Source organism: Chiloscyllium plagiosum, chromosome 15 (genome assembly GCF_004010195.1).
Source record: "Chiloscyllium plagiosum isolate BGI_BamShark_2017 chromosome 15, ASM401019v2, whole genome shotgun sequence".
NCBI classification, from domain to species: domain Eukaryota; kingdom Metazoa; phylum Chordata; class Chondrichthyes; order Orectolobiformes; family Hemiscylliidae; genus Chiloscyllium; species Chiloscyllium plagiosum.
This window is the reverse complement of record NC_057724.1, coordinates 78,444,635-78,461,171: the sequence shown is the minus strand read 5'-3', so window position 1 is coordinate 78,461,171 and position 16,537 is coordinate 78,444,635. Positions and strand designations below refer to the sequence as shown.

The window sequence follows — 16,537 nt, the reverse complement described above, 5'->3', positions numbered from 1 at the left end:
GGTGCAAAAAAGTTCTGGAGATTTTGCATTAATACAATTTAAACTAACTGATCTGAAAATAGAGGGCAGTTGAAATAGAATAGGCAAGTGTGATCATGGTTTTAATATTAGCATCTAACATAAAAAGACAAGCACATCTGAATAGAAATAATAACCTTCATAATGCGTTCAAAAGGAAAGCACTTTAAAATTCAGGAACACGCCAGAGGAGGAGATCAGTGATACCAAATTACTACAGATGTATCAGTTTGTGAAATACATCATTGTTACAAAGCATAATGCCCATACACTACAACATTCTCTGATGTACTGAAGTAACGCGATGGAATCTCCTAGACCTGATGGAAAATTGGATAAGGTGGCCATTCAGACTCTTGAACTTGCACTACCATTCAATTATACCAGAGATGATCTATATGGATTAATCTGCCTTAGCTCCATGCATCTCTTTATACTCCTCCCAAATTTAAATCCATCCTTGTAAGCTTTCAACACTGAATGATGAGGGCAGTGTTCTTTCAGATTTTTCTTTTGTGAGAAAAACCTCCCAATTTCATTCTCAAAATAGCTTAAATCTAGTTTGACAAATATTTTCCTATGTTCTTCATTTGCCCCGAACTTTTCCAAGTCAAATCTTATCCGATCATTTTAATATTATGAACATCATAATACTCAAAACAGAGGGGATGCAAGCAAAATATATTCTAGCTATCCTTGTAATTCAATACAGCAAGCCAAGTACTATTTTAGTTAAGTTGATATGGTCAACATATAGGTCAGCTTATCTTTTCAGAGATAAAGTGAACTCCGTACTTTCAGCAGGGGTCAAACAAACAAAAAAAAACTTACTTGTAAAGGTCAGGCTGAGGTTGTTCACATTCAATGATGGCGCTCAAAGAATCAACTTCCATCTCTGTACGGAACGCACTAGTGTCTGGCACAGTAAAGTATGTCTTGTTGAGAATAAAAAAACACATTCATTATTTACAGTTAACTTAAGCTCAAGACTCTGACTACAGGTTGCAGAACACAGGACAAACAGCACAGGAATGAGCCCTTTGGCCCACAAAGGGGTTGTGTTCAATTCTTGTGAATTCACTCAGTGTGGTTTGACCAAAGTCTTAAAGCTGCAATGTGATATCCTGATCCTTGTACTCAATTCCTGACCAGTAAATGCAAGCATGCCATACACCTTCCTTACCACCATATCTACTCGTGTGGCCACTTTCAGGGAGTTTTGGACTTGAACCCAAAAGATCCCTATGTACATCAATGCTGTTCAAGGCTGCCATTAAGTGTATACTTTTCCTGAACATTTGATCTCCCAAAGTACAGCACATTTACCCAGATTACACTCCATATGTCATTTCTCCACCCATATCTGCAACTGATCTGTACTTTGCCGTATCCTTTGACAACCTTCTACACTATCCACAACTCCACCGATCTTGATATCATCTGCAAACTTACTAACCTACGCACCTACATTTTCATTCAAATCATTATGTATATCACAACCAGCAGAGGACCAGTGCAGCTCCCTTTGGAACACTAGTCACAAACCTCCTGCCTGAAAAACATCTTTCCACCACTAATCTCTGCCTTCTGTGGGCAAATCAATTCTTAATCCATGCAGATCACCATGGATCCCATGTATTTAATCTTCTGGATAAGCCACCCACAAGGGATTTTGTCAAAAGCCTTACTAAGTTCATGTCAACAACATCCACTGCTCTATCCTCATCAATCCCTTTAATCCTCTCCTCAAAAAATTCAAAGTAGTAAGACATGACCTGTCTCACAAATCCACACTGACTGTCCCTAATTAGGACAGGTTTTTCTGAATCAGTGTAAATCCTATCCTTAAGAATCCTCTCTAATAGCTTTCCTACCACTGATATGAGACTCACTGGTCAAGAGTTTCCTGGATTATCCCTATTTCCCTTATTCTACAGAGAAATGACATCAGCTGCTCGCCAGTCTTCTGGGAGCTCTCCTGTGGCTAATGAGGATACCAAGATGTTTGTCAAGATCCCAGAACTCTCCTCTCTTGCTTCTCTCACTAGATACCAACAGGCCCCGGGGACTTATCCATGTTAATGCTCTTCAACATTACTTCTAACAATCTCAAAATTCCCTAGCATATTAGGATACTCCACACTATCTCACTCAGCCACATTCCTTACCTGGGTGAATACTGACAGTATCGATTTAGGATTTCACCCACATCCTCTGCCTCTGAGCCTAAGTTTTTTCCTTTATCCTTAAAATGATCCTATCTTCTCCCTAGTTACCTGCTTGTTTTAATGTATAGAATGCTTTGAGACTCTCTAACTCTACTTGTCAAGGTCATTTCATGGCTCCTTTTCACAATCCATATCCTTGCTTGATAATAACAAATTTAACTTTCATGGGAGAAAATGTCAAACAGATACAAAGGCAAATTACTAACAATTAGAAGCTAGGTAGGTGACAAAACAAAACAGATAATCAGACTGTAAATACAAATATAAATTAAAAATTTATAAGTGAAACCTGAAAGATAAGAAATCAAGGTAATTCCAGGAAAGACATACAAGTCAGAGATGTGTCTTACCTGTGGGGGAAAACAAAAGGAGCCAAAGTTACCATTGGATTATGGAAATGCAGTTTGGGCTTGGACTTACAATGCAATAACATCAAGACTAGCTGATTATTAAAATCACATTAAAGATCAAAAGGCAGCAATTTCAATTTGCGTTCAGAGTACCTTCAACAGTAATATGTCCCAGCTGCTTCAATAGATTGCTGATATAGATCAGAATTTGTTGGATGGTGTAGTATTTGGTAGCAGTGTGATTGGGAGTGTTAAAAACTGATGAAAAGATTTTGTTAAGAATGAGGTAAAGATACACAGTAATGTAGCTCCTTTAAATTCTATTCATGCTTGGACAATAGTACATGTTGTTCAATGGTATTTCTCAGAGGGAGGGCAGATTGGAATGTTTTTATCATTACTTTAATCAGAATGCTGTTACAGTTGCAGCAGAGCTTGACAAAGCAGCAAAAGGTCTGCAGCTTATTTATATGTCAACATTTTATTGATGGCGAACAGGTGCAACCTTTACCAAACTTTAAATTATTGATGGGAAGTGCAATCACAGAATTTATGTTTCTTATATCAATGACTGGCACACAGAGTAAATGGCTCATAATAATCACGTAGTTGCACACAATACGAAGTGCCTTCCTTAATCAAGGATTTAGGAGATAATATATTTTTAAAATCTGCCAGATTTTTATTTCTTTTCCTGCCCCACTACCCCATCCTTTTGCCTCATGCCATTAACACTTTTGCCACGGAATCTCTTCTGCCTTCATTAACGTCTTTAATTTCTGTTCTTTTATCTCAAACCAAATCTATTTCCCTGCCTATGCTACATCTCCAACTTCACCCGATTCAGATGAAAGATCTCTTCAGAAATGCTGATTCTTTCATAGCTGCAATCTGACTTTATTTTCTTTGCTTAGCATTTTACTTACTTTACAAGCAGCAAATAAAGCTCAGAATTTGAATCATAAGCTACTGATACAGGTGTTTGAAATATGCATGTTTAAAGTGTGATTTACTTTCCTTTGAGATATTGTTTGCGGAGAAGACGAAAATATATTCCTGTATCACCTAGACAAATACTATTACACAAATTTATCTCTTTATATTAAGTCAAAAAAAGTGATAAGTATTTTGTTGGGGATATTTTGCACTGCACTCAAGTTATAGCAACACAAAGTGACATAACATCTGTGACACATTACACAGAAGATTTGGATGGATTGAGACGTTTTGTTTTTACCTTCTGACTTGATTCCCCATCCAAACTAGCAGTAGTGACATAGCAGGTGCCATCTTCCCTACTTGAGGATAGCAGGATGAGATCACATGGAAACGTTTCATCTTCTTTCACACACACAATATCCCCAACCTAAAAAAGATTTGATTATTTACTGATTTAATAGGAAAGGAAAAAGGAATCATTCAATCCAGCCCCCCTTGTTAAGTGACACAGAGAGAGACAGACAGACGCACAGAGAGAGAGACAGACAGACGCACAGAGAGAGAGACAGACAGACGCACAGAGAGAGACACAGAGACACAGCAGAAAAAAAAAGTTTTGAATGCTAGCCAATCCAATATTAACAATTTATAGCCCCGGAGATTCCTATTTACCTTTTGTGGGCTTGACCTTCACAATTTGACCATCAAGTAAAATCAGAAGCACATAGGATCAAATTGCCTTATGATGACAATTCTAAGGTTTTACATTGTGTATCATACTTGTTCCAGTAGTTTCAAAGTCACTCATACTTAAATATACTCTACTCCGGTTCAGCCACCTTGACTTAAAGAAAAATGGGATTTCAAACCAGTATTTTGTTTTGAAACCCTGCTTCTGACTTCTTCAAAAGGCACTATATGCAATTAGTTGGAGCTAGAGCCCCTGAATATCAGTTTTGTACCTTGCAGACTCAAAATCTTCATCGAGCAATAAGTGCTGATCTAGCTTATAATATTCATAAGTCACAAACAATAAAAAAAAAAGACATCAGGTAAGCAAAACAGGTCAAATCAATGATTCAATACCTCTCAAGTGGACAAGATAAATCAGGATAAACTAATGAGCTATAATAAGGGAATCAAAAAACTGTAAAATGTCCACTAAATGAACCTTAGCTTTGAACAAAGTATGTGAGCAAGGAATCCCTATATGCCATATGCTGACTAATATTTTAGTTATTGGTGGAATGTGGCTGATTACCTATTCTTTAAATGCCCTTAAAAAGGAGCAGACAAGCTAACTGCTTGAATAGCTGCAAAGCTGTTAGTGCTGTGAGGGATGGAGTTGCAAGGTTTTGTCCCAGTGAAACTGAAGGAAAAAAAAATCAGTTCCAAGTCAAGATGATATCTGGCTTAGAGGAAAATTAAGGTGGTGATTGTTCTTTGTATCTGCTGCCCTTGCCTTTCTAGATATTAGAGATCATGGATTTTCAAGCTGCAGGCTAAGGTGCCTCTAAATTATTTTAGCGCACTTTTAGAAAACAACTTTACTGCAGAGTGGTAGTAAAGATGACTTGTCAATGGATAGTGATCAAAACCTGTGGGTGTTACTGGAGCTACACCCGTGCAGGCAAGTATTGAATCACATTCCTGCCTTGCAGATGGCCAGGTTCTGAGCAGTCAGGTGGTGAGTTACTTTCAGCACAATTCCCAAGCCTCTGACCTGCTCTTGCAGCCACAGTATTCATAAAACTAACTAGTTCAGGTTCCAGTTAATGTTAACTCCAAAAAGGTGCTAATAATGGCAGTGAATGTCAAAAGATGATATTTGGATCCTCTTGCAGGTAAGAGCCATTGTCTGGTTCTTCCAGTGCACAAGTATCACTCATCATTTATTAGATCATAGAGATTTTGTACAGCATTTGCTGGCGGATGGAATCAGATATTGAAATTGCTAAATATTATACAATCAGCAACGAACATCCACACCTCTACCCTTATGATAAAGGAAGGTTTTTGATCAAGTAGTGAATATGCTGAACCCCTGCAGTGATGCCTGACCTCCAGTATTCATACCCACCTTCCTTTGTGCTTAGGGGGAACTCAACCTGTGGAGAGGATAGTCCCAAATTTTCATTGATCAGGTACTGTTAAATACTGCTTTGATGTGACTTAGAGTTGCACTGCACAGAAACAGACCCTTCAGTCCAACTCATCCATGTAGACCAGTTATCTCAAATTAATCTAGCCCCGTTTGCCAGCTTTTGGCGCTCATCCCTCTAAACCTTTCCTATTCGTGTACCTGTCCAGATGCCTTTTAAATATTGTAGCTGTACCAACCTCCATCACTATCTGACAGTTTGTTCTATACATACATCACCCATGTGAAATAGCTGCTTCTCGGGTCCCATTTAAATTTTACCCTGCTCACCCTAAGCCTCTTTATGCCCTCCAGTTTTGCACTCCACAAACACAGAGAAAAAAGGCCTTGGCTATTTACCCTATCCATGCTCATGATTTTATAAACCCCTCCAAGGAAATCAGCCTCCGAAGTTCTAGGAAAAAAACAGCCCCACCCTATTCAGCATTTTCCTATAGCTCAAACCCTTCTGAGAAAGCCTATAGGCTATGTGCAGGCATGGAAAGAGGTAAGTTTGAGTTTTGTGAAACAAGAGGTTCTGCTGAGCAGAACTCAGATTAAATAAGAACTCTTAATTAGGTGTTGGCAGCAAGGGTATTGGGTTAACAAGGCTGAAAAGCATTCATTATGTAGAGCTATTTAACAAGATGAGGGAGCATTCAGAATGTGAGGTCAGTTTAACAAGGTGAAAAGTATTCATTATGTGAAGCCAGTTATTCACTGTGCAACAGCAGATGGCTTAATCTTTACTATTGACACTCGCTGATTGCAACAGTCACCCAGTGTGTATGTTGCCTTATTTGGCTGTTCCTCCCTATACAATGACTACATAAATTCATTGAGAAACTGCTTTGACTTGGAGTGGGGGGGGGGGGGGGAGATGACATCTTATCTGAATCCTTTCAAGTAAAACGACATCCTTCCTACAGCAGGGAGACCAGAATTGAACGCAGTATTCCAAAAGTGGCCTGACCAATGTCCCGTATAGCTGTAACACAACCTCCCAATTCCTATACTGAATGCACTGATCAATAAAGGCAAGCATACCAAATGGCTTCTTTACTATGCTGTCTACATGCAACGCCACCTTCAAAAGAACCACGATCATGCAACCAAAGGTCTCCTTGTTCAGCAAGACATCAGAGGACCCTACTATTAAAGTGAATAAGTCCTGCCCTGTGTTACCTCACCAAATTAGTGGGCGGCACGGTGACTAGCACTGCTGCCTCACAGCGCCAGAGACCCGGGTTCAATTCCCGCCTCAGGCGACTGACTGTGTGGAGTTTGCACGTTCTCCCCGTGTCTGCGTGGGTTTCCTCCGGGTGCTCCGGTTTCCTCCCACAGTCCAAAAATGTGCAGGTCAGGTGAATTGGCCATGCTAAATTGCCCGTAGTGTTAGGTAAGGGGTAAATGTACGGGCATGGGTGGGTTATGCTTCGGCGGGTCGGTGTGGACTTGTTGGGCCGAAGGGCCCGTTTCCACACTGTAATCTAATCTAATCTAATCAAATCAAATTGCAACTTGTGTTCACATCTGGGACAGACTAAGAGTAGCAGATCCCGAATTGCTCAACAATTTCATGCTCTGGTGTTCAACTGTTACTTGATAGCACTATCAACACCTTCTATCACTTGATCAGTAGTAAGTTAAAAATCACAATACCAGGGTATAATCCAACAGGTTTATTTGGAAGTGCTAGCTTTCGGAGCGCTGCTCCTTCATAATGGTTGGACAACCACCTGACGAAGGAGTAGCGCTCTGAAAGCTACTGCTTCCAAACAAACCTGTTGGACTATACCCTGATGTTGCATGATTTTTAACCTTTGTACACCCCAGTCCAACACCAGCATCTCCAAATCTTGATCAGTAGTAGAGTCACACAGCAAGAGAGAGGGTATCCGCAATATGTAGGCCAAATCTCATCTCCAAAAGGATGTTTTTAAATTCGCACACAGGATCTAGGCATCACTGCTTGGCGCAACATTTATTGCTGGACCCTACTTTTCCCCTTGAGAAGGTGTTAGAACTGTTTTCTTCAACCTGTGCAGTTCATGTGCTATAGATAGACAATGCACTGGGCAGTGGTCACTCCCACCGTTACTGGCATGGGAAAATGCTGATGGAGATAGTAATTTTTCAGGTTGGATTTCTCTGCTTTTTGTGAACAGGACATTCCTGAGCAAATTTCCACATTGCTGAGTAGATTGCAGTATTTAAACTGGACAGGAACAGCTTGATGTGGACTGAAGCTTGCTTTGGAACATTATTCACTACTTTTGCTGGAATGTTTTGTGGGCCATAACTTTTGCATTGTACAGTACCCTCAGTAGTTTCTTTCAAGAAAATGAAAACTGGCTAAAAGGCTGGCAACTAAGATGCTGGGGATCTCAGGTGGATGCTTTAAAATGCTTCACCTTCATTTGCACTGATCTAATGGGTACCCTGTTATTAAAGTAAGGATATACTTGTGACCTCCTCCTCCTCCAATTACTTGCTTGATTGTTCAATCACAACTGGATGCGGAAGGACTGCAGAGCTTAAATCTGATCTGTTTATTGTAGGATTGCTTTGTTTCCCCCGATGCTTTGCTTCCAAGCTTTGTGGGCGGCACGGTGGCTCAGTGGTTAGCACTGTTACCTCACGGCGCCAGAGACCTGGGTTCAATTCCTGCCTCAGGCAACTGTCTGTGTGGAGTTTGCACATTTTCCCTGTGTCTGCGTGGATTTTCTCCGGGTGCTCCGGTTTCCTTCCACAGTCCAAAAATGTGCAGGCTAGGTGAATTGGCCATGCTAACTTGCCTGTAGTGTTAGGTGAAGGGGTAAACGTAGGGGAATGGGTCTGGGTGGGTTGCGCTTCGGCGGGTCGGTGTGGACTTGTTGGGCCGAAGGGCCTGTTTCCACACTAAGTAATCTAATCTAAATCGTAGGCTAGCATGTACACTATCATCAGGTCGCAAACTCATTAAGGTATGTTCCCAGCATGCCGTTCTGTACTGTTCATTGAATCAAAGATGATCCCTTGCTTGGTAGCAAATGGTACAGTGGGGGAATATATAAAAAGACACAAGCTTACAAATTGTGGCCAAGTAAAATTCTACTGGTTGACGACCAGCTTGGAGTTGCTACATCTGTTCTAAATCTACACTGCATCTCTCTCTATGGTAGTAGCACAAAGATGAGACTCTACAGAACTGTGCAGAGGTCACCTGAATTATCATGTCATAGACAGATGAATCTATTTAAGGCATATTGGTAAACAAGCTGAAATGTGTATTTTCCTCTCACCATTTACCACTGACCCAGCTTAGCAGCTTTGTTATTTAGGACTCCTTCTTTAGGAGGCATCTAGCTTGATCTAGGTGGTGATGAAATCCCCTCCCCAGAGTACATTCTGTGCTTTTGCCACACTGTTGTACAACACAGAGAACTGATCTATCAGTTTGTGGGGTGGTAATCCATGATGGGTATCCTAGCTCATAAATTTAATCTAATACTATATGTCTTCGTGGAGTCTGGAGTCAAAGATAATCACTCCCAAAATAATTCTGTCCCAACTGTAGACACCACTGTGCCACTATCTCCAGTTGCTATGTCCTGACATGACACCCAGGGCAGTGTCTGGAAAATTGTAGGGTAAGGTTCAAAAATTTTTTAAAAATTGATGCGCTGTTCATCTAAATTATTCCATTTGCAAATTTAAGTATCATTACATTACAGGTTAAAACTCACTGAACACATGCTTTGCATGCAACATCCTTCAAATTCAAAGACAAACACACTGAACAGTATAAAAACTTTGGACCAGGTGATCAAGAAATTATTAAAAATAAAGAGAGGGCGGAGAGGAACGCTAGCATAAGGATAGACTCAGTGGCAGCTTCAGAGAATGGAGTGTGAATAGAATGATTTGGCACCAAATGTCAGAGCAGGGAGAGAACTGCATGTACAGGAGCCCAGAGCTAGAGGACTGAGACAATAACAGAGACCAGTTGCGAAGTAAGGAGAAGGGAATTATAAACTAAGATGAGGATTTTTAAAGTCTTAACGACTGACTCATATCCTTTCGTCCCCCTTCAAAGTCAGTGGCTAATGAACTATAATGCGGACAGTGAAATATTTATTTTATGTATTGTAGAGTTTCGGAAGTCAGCAAGAAAGGCAACAGAAAATATAAAGTGTATTGTACAACCACGCAAAGATAAGAGGGTTCAGTAATACTGTGACTAAAGGTGACAGAGGTAGCCATTGCTGCTGAGTGGAAGCAGATGCTCACAGTGATTTGAAACTCAATACAGATTCCAGTAAGGCACTCGGATTGCAAACATTATTCTTCAACCTAATTAGCAGCAGGAGCAGGGAATGAAGTTTGATGCAAGAATATAGGTTAAAGACTTTGGCAAAAGTCAAACAAGACAATTTCAGTATCTGATGTGAAGGAAGAGATTTGATTTAATCACAAATTGATGGCAAATCGTCACAACAGGGAACTTGATGTTAAGGACTGGACAGCTGAAATTTTTTTTCAAAAAATTCAAATGAAACAACTGTGAATGCACTTTGTCCAGCAGTTGGCTCCCTTTGCTCCTGTAATATTTTAAAAAGGTTGGTATATTTATGTCTGTCCTGGTGACATGCAGGATGAAAAGCTCCAATATGAATATTGCTGAAAAGACAGGCGACAAGTCCTTGTATTATCAAGTGACTGTTGTACAGATAATACTAATATTCTGACATTGAATCAAAATGGGGTTTAGGTTGAAAGAAAATTTGGAATGAGACATGAGGTGCTGATGAGACATTTCCAAAATTGATATTTATATACATGACTGCACAGACAGCCACCAGTGATACACTCACATCTGCAAGACTAAATTAGGAATTAAAGGTATTTATGCATAGACTTCCTGTGCAGATATAAACAGTAAGCCAGCAACAGACTTTTGATGAAAGTGAGGAAAGGTTGGCCCTTGGCTGACAATTAAATGGAAATAACAGTGACGTCAGTTTGGAAAATACACCCAACATTCACCATAGTTTGTTGAGATCAACCTTAAAGGTCGATCTATTGTTTCTTTGGAAAACATCAAAAACAACCAATGAGTGACAAGTCAAATGGAAACTATAATTAGAGCTGGAAAATTTCACTAGAGCTGGAAAGGTAACCTTGCGTATTTTGCGATGTACAAAGTTCTGTTATTTTAGGTTGGTCAATGGAAGAGAATTGGAATAACATCTGAGTAAAAAACAAAGCAATTATGAACAGCAATATCAAGAACAGGAGATGAAAAGCAAAATGACACGATCAAAAACAGTTATACCTCAAATCATGAATCTGTTTCAAGTAAGTTGTGACAGGAATGATAAAAATGTCATTAAGACAATATACAAAAGCAAAGGAATGTCACACAAACATAATATGACTAAAGAAAAGCTAAAGGAGACTGAATGAATACTTGAAGTAATAAGAAATTCAGGGTTATTGGAAAAAAAAAGCAAGAGAATGGACTAACTAGCTGAGTCTTCAAAAGTATAGTGCAATACTCAACAAATCTCTAATCTATTAGAATTGGTTAAATACTCAGCTAGTTATTCAGCAATTTAAAGTCTCAAAAATACTTTAAAATTGTTTTCTTGGAATTATACAAAGAGCTTTAATGTTAATGGATATAAATTTACCAATTTATGTTTTCTTCAAGTCAATCTCAAACAAACAAATTACCAGCCCGATCAGTCACCATTTTTACTAATCCCTCTCCACAATAAGGCGTTATTTACCCCCACTAATGCCTTTGTTGAATTGTCAACATTTAGGATTCACATACAACATAGAACAGTACAGGACAGGAACAGGCCGTTTGGTCCACCATGTCTGTGCCAACCACGTGTCTGTCTAAATGCCTCTTAGAAGTTGCCATTGTATCTGCTTCTGCGTGTGGCTATGACATTCTTCTTAATCAGCAAAACAACTCCCTCCATCCATGTTACATGCCTCACTATCACACCTGAAACATCTAAACCCTGGAATGCTGAGCAGGTAGTCCTGTCCTTTTCAACCACGTTGGCTATTCTGCAAGGAACGGCAAAACTCAACCATAAAGGTTAACTAAAATTCAAGAGTTTCAACAGTGCACTGTAAGCAAAACTTGCATTTACATAGTATCTGCCATAGATTAGATTAGATTACTTTCAGTATGGAAACAGGCCCTTCGGCCCAACAAGTCCACACCGGCCCTCTAAAGAGCAACCCACCCAGGCCCATTCCCCTACATTTACCCCTTCACTTAACACTATGGGCAATTTAGCATGGCCAAATCACCTAACCTGCACAGTTTTGGACTGTGGGAGGAAACCCACGCAGACACTGGGAGAATGTGCAAACTCCACACAGACAACTGCCTAAGGTGGGAAATGAATCCGGGTCTCTGGCACGGTGAGGCAGCAGTGCTAAGCACTGTGCCACTGACTCTTCAGGATATTCAAAAAAATGCTTTACAGTCAATTAATACTTAATGTAGGAAACTTCACTGCCAATGTGAACACAGAAAAGGTCATGAACATAATGGAATTAAGCTCACAATCTCCATGATACTGGTTTGAGAGAGAAACATCTTCAAGGAGAAGGTTCTGGCTTAGATTTAAAATTAGTGCAATAGGATCTTTCAACCTCTCAAGGGCAGCATTCAGGATCTCAGCCTAATAGTACTTCCAATATTACAGCACTCTCTCCCGAAGTGGTGACAGTGAGTCTTCAAATCCTGCAGCGGGTCATGAAGCCCCAACTTGAGTTTGTTTCAGGAGGAGAGTTATCAACTGAGTCACATCTGACATTTCTAATAGTATATAATGATTGAAGAGTAATGATTCCATCCTCACATACCACTTGGTTGTCAAGTGGAGTCATTACTGGTGAAGGATAATGGAGGTATCTTCACTCAAGGTGGATGGAGAAGTAAGGGAATCAGTCTCTTCAAATCCAGTCACATCTTAACCATCTTCACCACAAGGCTGCATTTAAAAATTATTCCTTATGCACAATTATTTGAGTAGATTAGAAATATAGGATTTGGTGAAAGGGAACACCATATTTACAACATTCACTCCCAATGACAATGACTTCCTGATCTTCTGATCCAATTTTAGCACTGCAGTATAACTGTTTAATCATTAAGTTATGGACAATTTTTAATGAAAAAGATATTTTGAAAGTTACAGTTGTATTTTTAGTAAAAAGATTTTTCCTTGCTTGGAATTTGATTAGCATGATTTCATCGAGCATATGATAATTTACTCAGTCAACAGTCTATTAGAATTCAATAGCAAGCATATTCTGTAAGAAACACTTTTGAAACATAATTGCTTAAATTTGATTTTGCAAAGGACAGCAACAGAATTGATGCCTTTAACACAAAATTTTAAAATGCCAGAAAATTCACCTGAATTTTTTCACTTTGCTTTTCCACAATCTTTCCTCCATCAACAACAGAAACTGGGCTTTTATTCACAGAGTGATCAGCTTTGTGTCGGAGCCAATCTTCATAGCCCTGCAAAGAGTAAAAGACATTATAGGGGGAAGATCTCAAGGAAAAATAAGAGGGAGAACACATCAATGCTGGGTAGTTTGAAAATTGAAGGAATTTACTGGTAAATAAAAAGATTGGCACAGGTAAGAGATATGAAAAGACCACTATAAGACAAGGACCTGCCAACGGGCATTGCACAGGTGATGATAATGAAAGTACTGTACGAAGAAAACATAGCACGAACATAAATCACTAATTTAATGGAAATTTGCTAAGTTATTTGAATACAAGAATGAGTTGTACACCGCTAATATATATTTCTACTTTGTCTAATATCGTTAAATAATATGTAGAAGCTAATGTGTTTCAGTTCACTTAACAATTCAGTAAGGTCCCTTAAAACAGCACCTTCCAAAGCCATGCTCATTAACATCCAGAAGATCAAGGGAAACAGATACAGGGGGACACAATCACCTGTAAGTACTGCAAGACGTACACCACCCATCCTTTGAACTACATTTATGGATTATCCCAGTGTATGGATTAACTATATTGCCTGTCCTTCACCACCCCGGGCCAAAAATCCTAGAATTGCTTCCCTATCAACGTTACCTACACCACAGCAGCAATTCTTAATACTTTCTCAACTAGGGCCAGGTAAAACTGCTGGCTCGGCCAATGTAGCGCACATCCTATTAGTAGTTAAAAAAATAACTGCTACCTTGCTGACATTCTCCAAGTACTAAGACAAAGACAAATCTATTTTGTGAAAAAAAATCAATGACTTTTTCACATGTTAAGTAGGCACTTGAAAGGTAAAGTTGCTTCACACCAAATCAGACAGACAGTTATGTATCACATGGTAACATTTTTAATAACTTACTTGTTTAATTGCTGTCACAATAATCACGAAAAACAGAGGAAGTCCACTTGTTACTGGACTAGTTGGAGTATCAACAATAACCTGGGTTTTTGGGAGGAGAAGCAGAATTTGATAATTATAATAAATATGCTTGTTTAGCGCAGAGACATTAAAGGCAAGTTCAATTTAGACAATAGTCAAGCAATTAAACATCTGTGCAGAAACAGTGACATTAAAATCATAAATCATCTTAAAGACACTTGCTACAACAACCAGGAAATGTACTGACCTTAACAGAAACAAAAAAAGAGCAAATTCATAATTTGGAGATGCCGGTATTGGACTCGGGTGTACAAAGTTGAAAATCACAACACCAGGTTATAGTCCAACAGGTTTATTTGGAAGCACTAGCTTTCGGAGCGCTGCTTCTTCACCAGGTGATTGTGGAGAATAAGATTATAAGACACAGAATTTATAGCAAAAGTTTACAGTGTGATGTAACAAATTATTTTGAAAAAGACCCGGCTTCTTTGTTAAGGCTCTTATCTTTTTCAGAATGACCATGTTGTTTTCAGTTCTTTCATTTGTAAATCGCAAAACTTTTTTAGAAAAGTTACATTCTTAGGTCCACCTTAACAATTGGTGTCATTCAGCCCAGATAAGGTATTGAAGGTGTTAACTCCCTGTGAGGCTCTGTGCCATAATGGTCAGACTGATTCTTATTTTCCACAATCACCTGATGAAGGAGCAGCACTCCGAAAGCTAGTGCTTCCAAATAAACCTGTTGGACTATAACCTGTTGTGTGATTTTCAACTTGGCAAATTCATAGCAACATCAAATCATTCATTTCATACAAGACTAATAATTACCGAGTTCAGTTTTGCCACAAAATAGTTCAGCTTACCTGAACAAGGAATATAATGAGAAAGTAAAAGTTTGCTATTCTTCTGAACTGCTCAAACAGATTTTTGGGAATAAAGTTCCAGTACGTGTACTGAGAGAAAACAAGGGAAAGAACAGACATTTGGTTAACTACCGTCTCAAAGATTTTATGCTCATTACTTTCAAACTGAAATAAAGGAATACAGAAACAAGAGGAGATTATTTCATCCCTTGTGCCAGTTATGTACAACTTCATTTGCTCACTTTTCCTGTTTCCCTCAAAATCCTGACCTAAATGAAAAAAAAACATAGCCCTGAATTCTTCAATTAACTGAACACCCAATCTTTTGAAGAGCAATGCATTCCAAATTTCCATCATACTTTGAAAAGTAAAATCAATGTCTTTGAAGTTTGCTGGTAACTGCTTAGCATTAAATTATAAGACTTCTCTACCAGAGGGGGGAAAAAAGTGTTTCATAATGAATCCCTTCATTTTAAATACTCACATTCTACCATTCCTACAAGCTACACACACTCCTCCAATAGGTCATCTTTATGCTAACCTTAAATGGTAGATTATAATTTATATTCTAATACATTTTCAATGGATAAATTAATGTTTGCTGTTAGATGTCATAACTATTGAGTATAACCTGGAAGAAGATTAGGAAAGACAATTTCAACACGAGTTTATCATCTTAGCAGTTAGTTGCTATCGCAAAGATTCCAAGATCAGACATGAATGGTGAAATTTTAAACTGTAGTTTCCAGTACAGTTTACTAAGATATACTTCACTTCAGTGGTCTCATGTAATATGAAATACTTCAAAAGAAATGCACACAACCCTGATGTAATAGTCAGTCATTCATGTACTGTGTATCAATCTTATTTCAATAAATACTGCTAAAGCAAGCACCAAAATGTTGCTTTCCATTGGATTTTATCTAAGTAGATACAATACAATATTAATTCATCAATAATCTGTGGTCAAAGGTTTAAACCTTTGCTTTAACCAGCTCAACATAAAAATTAACAAGTTCACATAAGAAATATGGTTTAATGGGTCCAATGGCAAAAATGAACCAAGATTACTTGAAGTGCTATTAACATAATAAAAATGCCCTTGTGTACAGTGTATGGGTTAATCAACCCCACTGTCTTCAATACCCAAAAAATCAAAATCATTAATAAGGGATTCAACTGCCCCATGTGCTACGAACACACAATTCTTAAAAATTTCTAGACAGGACAGTAGCTGAACTCAAGTCAACTTCATACCATTTTCCTTGGAATTAGCTGTGAACTTCCTCCAAAAATAGATTTTGGACTGGGACAAATGTGGAGTACTACAATTCTACAGACTCCAGTAATTTGGACAGATCTATTCTTAGCCAATATAATGCTGTTGCTGCTCTGGTAGAATGAGCTTTAAATCTCCCCTTGAAGTGCTTTGAACCAAAGCAATAAAGAAACAATGCCGCACAAAAAAAAAGTATCACTTTTGAATTTTTTTTTTTTAAAATGCCATCTATGGGTAGACAACTTTTTATCCGAAATCCTGAAATCTGAAAAGCTCTGAAGGTTTGTGAAGTTTTTT

General features: G+C 38.7%; 1 protein-coding gene across 8 annotated transcripts in view; it reads right to left on the bottom strand.

Annotated features, from left to right (window-relative positions):
• LOC122557439 (phospholipid-transporting ATPase IH-like) overlaps nucleotides 1-16,537 on the bottom strand; it is a 162,222-nt gene that overhangs the window by 105,444 nt on the left and 40,241 nt on the right. For all 8 annotated transcript variants that reach the window (XM_043705189.1, XM_043705187.1, XM_043705188.1 and 5 more), the window contains exons 3-7: nucleotides 14,962-15,051; nucleotides 14,078-14,158; nucleotides 13,108-13,215; nucleotides 3,834-3,962; nucleotides 850-953 (exon numbers count right to left, since the gene is read on the bottom strand). In XM_043705189.1, the coding sequence (XP_043561124.1) occupies nucleotides 850-953; nucleotides 3,834-3,962; nucleotides 13,108-13,215; nucleotides 14,078-14,158; nucleotides 14,962-15,051 (512 nt within the window). The remainder of the gene's footprint in view (nucleotides 1-849; nucleotides 954-3,833; nucleotides 3,963-13,107; nucleotides 13,216-14,077; nucleotides 14,159-14,961; nucleotides 15,052-16,537) is intronic.